At 35.8% G+C, this 5,923-nt stretch overlaps 1 protein-coding gene across 3 annotated transcripts; it reads left to right on the forward strand.

The window, feature by feature from the left end:
* The first annotated feature begins 253 nt into the window (after positions 1-253).
* LOC124437294 lies at positions 254-2,317 on the forward strand. 3 transcript variants are annotated; one of them, XM_046987283.1, is made up of 3 exons: positions 254-556; positions 729-777; positions 2,071-2,317. In XM_046987283.1, the coding sequence occupies exons 1-3, from the start codon at positions 318-320 to the stop codon at positions 2,197-2,199; spliced, it is 417 nt and encodes a 138-aa protein (XP_046843239.1). In that variant the 5' UTR covers positions 254-317; the 3' UTR covers positions 2,200-2,317. The 3 variants fall into 3 exon arrangements, 2 of the variants coding, with proteins under 2 accessions (XP_046843239.1, XP_046843240.1); XM_046987284.1 differs by lacking the exon at positions 2,071-2,317 and adding an exon at positions 1,593-1,812; XR_006945636.1 differs by lacking the exons at positions 254-556; positions 729-777; positions 2,071-2,317 and adding exons at positions 1,140-1,207; positions 1,593-1,812.
* Positions 2,318-5,923: the final 3,606 nt, after the last annotated feature.

Raw genomic sequence — 5,923 nt, forward strand, 5'->3', positions numbered from 1 at the left:
CTCCATGTCGTTAGGCAAAGCAGCCATTTTGCCTAAGTCAAGAAAGCGATCTAGCCATTTGATTGGTTGTTAGCAATTAGCCTAAACAAGATGAATTTGCCTAACTTGACATCGTGTATAGGTATTCTGATTGGGCAATTTTTTGCAACCGTATGCTTTCATTGGTCAATTTTTTTGCTAACTAAGCAATTCCAACCAATCATTGCTGTTGATAAGCATAGTTGAGCTAGGCAAATTAGGCAATTGAAAATTAACATACACTCGTATTGTTTCTGAACAGCCTCTGTGCTCAGTTTACGGTTTTGTGATATTTTATAATGTCTTCATTGTGTTGTGGTAATTTATACGAGACTGCTCAGTCTGCGTTGGCCAAAAACGATTTAAAATGCCTTAATGAGCTTTATTCTCGTTTATTGGTCGACGTTCGACCTATGTTTACTAACGAGCAGCTGTTAGATAGAATTTATGACCCCGACCATACTCTGTGTCGAAATTTTGGAGCTGAAATATATGTGCCAAAGCACGCTCATGACGGAAAGACTTGTACTGCAATAAGGTAAATATATTATAATTATATATATCGTATTGTAGTATTTATATATACGTGTAAAATGGTTAAATCTCAATTTCGCTAGGCTATATCTTTGTCTACAGTCAGCAATTCATTCATACAATGCAATCAATCTACCAAACAAAATATTAATTTCTTTTCTTGAATATTTTTTAAGATCTGAAGCTTCTGGCAATTGCCTCTACAGTTCAGCTTCCCTAGTTCTGGTAGGTAACAATGCATTGGTCCCTACTTTGCGAATTTTAACATCGCTTGAGCTATTTATTCATGCTGCTTTTATGCTCAACACCCATGCTTTTTGTCTGTTATAAGTGAGCACAGTGATTACTTTGCCCAAAGCTTAAACAATCTTTTGCCTTTGTCAGTGTCTAAAGAATGTTTAGACACTGGATATACAACAGATGAACTGGTAAAACAGGAGGCTATTTTAAATTGTAATGACCAGAAATGGTCATCTTTTCTTTGTATTTTGGGCCTATCTTCTGTTTTAGGTAGAAAAATTCATACTTTTATCCTGATTCTGGTGAAAGTAGATATAAATTGTTATTTAATCGTATTGTTCAGCCCCGTTATTAAGCCAAAGAGGTTTGGATGCTATTAATATTTTGTTTTGTCATGAAGGATCTGTACAACCAGGTGAGACTTTTCAGTCTAATCATTTTGTGCCTCTCATTTTCCATGCCCACAGGTTGAAGCGAAAATTGTCTAATTCCTGTACACAGTCTAATTCTAGCAGCTCAACAACAGAGAAACGAAAATTTGTCAAAATTTTTCCAAATATTGCACCAAAACAGTTGACATTTCAAATTTTTTACTTCAACTAATAGGCCTGCTGCCCAACCAACTTTTAAAGGATGCCCAATGAGAGTTTTTCTTCTGCTGCAGCTCTTGCTCAGACATTAAATAAAGCCAATAGTCTTTTGCTTCACACATCATCCCAGGAACTATTGCCTGGTATTCCAACTTCTGGTGATATGCAACCTGCTGTTTTAACCCATAATTTTGATGTTTCCTTGTATAGGGAGAAAGTTAAGGGTATGGATAATTCTGAAATATGTCATTTGATAAAAAATGTATATAAACCAGATAAAAAGTATCATTTTCCTAAATCTAATGGCAGATCATTTAGGCATGATTGGCTAGACCAGCATGAATGGCTTTGCTATTCACCTTCACAAAATGGTGCGTATTGTCTATCGTGTGTGTTGTTTGGCAATAGATTCCCAGGCAAGGCCAGTAAAGTAAAAGTTGTTTACTGAACCTCTTCAAGATTGGAAGAATGCTAAATGCTCTTTCACTCAACATGCTGGAAAAAGTAAAGGGAGGAGAGTCGGTTTGCATGCATCCACATCACCAATTTTGATGCTTTGCGTTCCCAAATATCAGGTACTCTGCAGCCTATCGAGATGATCATGGATGCTGGTATCAAGAAAGAAATAGAACAGAATAGGAAATACTATCTCCAATTATTGATTCTGTCATTTTTTGTGGACGTCTAGGTTTACCTCTTCGTGGGCATCGTGATGATTCCAAGTATCACCCTACTGTTGGTTGTTATTCATCTGGAGGGGTTGGTAATTTCATTGAAACACTCAATTATGGAGTTAGGAGAGGGGATAAAGTTTTAGAAAATCATTTAAAGAATTGTGGTAAGAATAGAAGTTATATTTCTAAAACAAGTCAAAATAAAATCATTAAATGTTGTGGCCAGGTAATCAGTAATCAGATTATTTCTGATATCAAAAAGTAAGTTTTTTCTGTTATTGCTGATGAAGCATCTGATTCTTCACATAAAGAACAAATGTCTCTTGTTTTGCGCTTTGTTGATACCGATATGAATATCAGGGAAGAATTCATTTCATTTCTTTTTGTAAGTGGGGACTAAGTGGTGCTCAACTTGCCAAGCTACTTTTAGAGGCTCTAAAGGAACTGACTTTATCAATAGATGATTGTAGGGGGCAAGGTTATGATGGGGCTGGTTCAGTTGCTGGTTGCACTAATGGTCTAGCAGCTCAAATTTTAAAGCTTAACCCAAAGGCTCTTTATACACACTGCTATAGTCATAGGTTAAACTTATCCATTTGCGATTCTTTGAGTATACGTGTTGTCAATGATATGTTGAAACATGTTAACAATGCCACTAATTTTATTAAAATTTCCCAAACTCGCAATATTCCTTTGAAAACATATACGTAATTCAGAAACAAACTCGAAAAGACTAGATTAACAGACGTTTGCAAAACTAGATGGGTAGAACGTATCGAAGGTTTAGATACATTCCAAGAGCTTTTGTACCTGTATACACCACCCTTAACGATATGTCTGAAAATCTAGATGGTGAGTTCAAACCGTCGCTTCAGTCTGATGCCTCATCTTTGTTTCAACTTATTGACAGGTTTGATTTCGTCGTTGCTTTAGTTATCACGAGAAATATTCTTGATTCAACTCTTCCAGTAACACAGTTATTACAGGGTAAGAGTATCGATATAATGGATGGTATTCATTTAATTTCAACTTTGAAAACTGAGGTGGTGAACATGAGGAATTCCTCTGATTTTTATCATGACACCTGGTATGACGAAGCGCTTGAACTGGCAGCAAAAGTTGGCATTGAAGAATGGAAACCAAGAACAGTGCGCAAACAAACGACCAGGGAAAATATTCCCCACACAACCATTTCTGAGTATTATAAACGTGCAATTACTCTTCCTCTACTAGATCATTTGCAATCTTCTTTAGAATCACGATTCGACCTTGAGAGTGTGAATGTCTATAAAGGCCTTAGCATTGTACCGACGAAAATGATGTCCATGACAAGAGATGGGGTGGATTGGAAAGAGCCATTCAAAACTGTGGCTAACTTTTATTATGATGATTTGCCAAATCCTTTGGCCTTAGATGCTGAACTTAGGTTGTGGTACACTTATTGGGAGACCCACTGCGGCCTCCTTCCTGATAACATTGCCCAGACTTTAAAATCTGTTCATTTCGCCGGATTTGAAAACATTAAAATTTTACTACGTATTTTAGGAACGCTCCCATTACCTCTTGTGAATGTGAACGATCTATTTCTTCCCTTAGGACACTTAAAACTATCAGCGAAGTACCATGGTTGGGGAACGCTTAAATGGTTTGGCCTTGATGCAAATTCATCAGGAAATTGTACCAGATATTGGTGAGGTTATTAATACTTTTGCTGTTGGAAATACAAGGCTAAAATTTGCATGAATTTATTCATATCCTAGTTTTTTATTTTGTTGAAATGTCCATATGTTAACCATTTATTGTGCGTTGTACACAATAGTAACGTCAATAGAATTTGCATCAAACTAATAGCTCGCCCGATAAAGGTTTTTTTCCTATATACATTCCAATCTTAAAACTGCTGAGTACGTGTATGGTACTCGGCCGTTGTCGACATAAATTTACTTTCACAAAATTGTTAAGCATAAATAGAATAATTTTTCCTTACACCAAATTTTAGTCTTCACAAAGACTCTTTATACAAAGCTCTATTTTGACTATTACATTACATTTACATTCTGCTCATTTGTTGGCAAATGAGAGTGCACATTTTAGGTGGGGGGTAAAGGGTTGGAATTGACTGGGATGGTGTAAGAAACTGAGCAATCTTACATCCATGAAATGTCCCACATAGTCACCCATTTCTAACCAAACTCCTTTTGCTATTTGCTAAAGGTGTGAAAGGCGAGTTTCTGGCGCCTTCAAAAACCAGAGTGCACATTTTAGGTGGGGGGTAAAGGGTTGGAATTGACTGGGATGGTGTGAAAAATTGAGCAATATCACATCCATGAAATATCCCATATAGTCACCCATTTCTAACCAAACTCCTTTTTCAAAGGTGTGTAGGCGAACTTCTGGCGCCATAACCAGTCTGCTTAATTCGGCTCTCACAGGGCTGTCCATGCCGGATCACGATTTTTTGTTTTGCGTTAAAGTGTTCCTAGGCATGCTGATGAGCCCTGATATGGGGCGAAACAGTCTTGTGTGCATTCAATATTCTGAATAGTGAAAATCAACGACCTTGTGATATGTAAGTATAAATATACAATGTTTTTATGTATTTATACGATTGAGATCTACAAGATTCTGCATAGCTGAATGATTAGACTGTTTGATTTAAACAATTTATCGAAAGCATAAATAGTGTAGTATGTTTTGCAAAGTATGACGTCATAGGTTTAGCTGAATGACGTCATAATGTTTACCTATGGTATCCAAAATCCTAGATCCGCCCCTGCTATAACCTGTCATTTGTCAAGCAACGCTTTTGGTGTAAGTTAAACCAATTTTATTCCTTATTTTTTTGGACTAAATATTAGAATTTAAAGAAGGCATGTTTCGAAGACAAAATCTTCGACTTTCATTCTTCGGTGTTTGCAGATGATCATAAACATGCACAAAACACAAAAACATGCACATAAAAGATTATTTACAATATTCTAACTAAACTGAGAGTTCCCTCGCTCACTAATTTAGTGAAGAATTTCAGAAAAGAAATTCAAGTATTCCAAAATAGACTTCTGCCACCTATTTTGGAATAACTTTCACACAAAATTTCAAGCAGCGTACACTTGATATTCTCATAGAAATTTTTGTATTAAAATAAGATCATACGTATGTAATATAAACGATTAAATCAAAACAATTTTTCAAATGAAAGCCAAGTATTCAAAACTTCGATGTAAACTAATAGAATTTGAATACAATTGAAAGAACTCACTGTTTGTTCATTCTTGGAGAAAGATTGGGTGGTTGGAAATGGCATTAATTTTTTGGGAAACGGATGTTTTATATGGACCGTTTACATTCTCTATAATAAGTCGTTCATGTTTTGATTGACGTTGTCAGTCAGTGCATTCTATGTCAAGATGTATCAACTATGAAATACAACCAGAAATCCTTATATATATGGGTTTATATGTATTGTGTTCTAGAGGAAAACAATCTTCCTAAAAGGATCTTTTACATCAATGCAAAAATATCAATAAAAAAATTTACCATTAAATATCAACGAACACCGAACTTTGCCAAGATATACAAATATTTGGCTGTAATTATTCTCAACGTTAAACAAAATTTTCAATAGTATCTTATTTTCCGGAATTTGGATGGAATCTGTGAACTACTGAAGTGATCTGTGAACATCTCACTATTAATCATATGGACTTAAGTGCGCGTATGAACTATAGCACGGGTGGATTTTTCTATGGAATGATATGATGGTCATGATTGTGATGGGTTTTTCACTGCCGGGGGGAGGGGAGAGCATTTGCACTGGGGTGGGGTTTATAGGAGAAAAAAGGAAATAGTTTGGGTGGTAAAGTATTT

Source organism: Xenia sp. Carnegie-2017, unplaced genomic scaffold (genome assembly GCF_021976095.1).
Source record: "Xenia sp. Carnegie-2017 unplaced genomic scaffold, XeniaSp_v1 HiC_scaffold_16, whole genome shotgun sequence".
NCBI lineage: Eukaryota > Metazoa > Cnidaria > Anthozoa > Malacalcyonacea > Xeniidae > Xenia > Xenia sp. Carnegie-2017.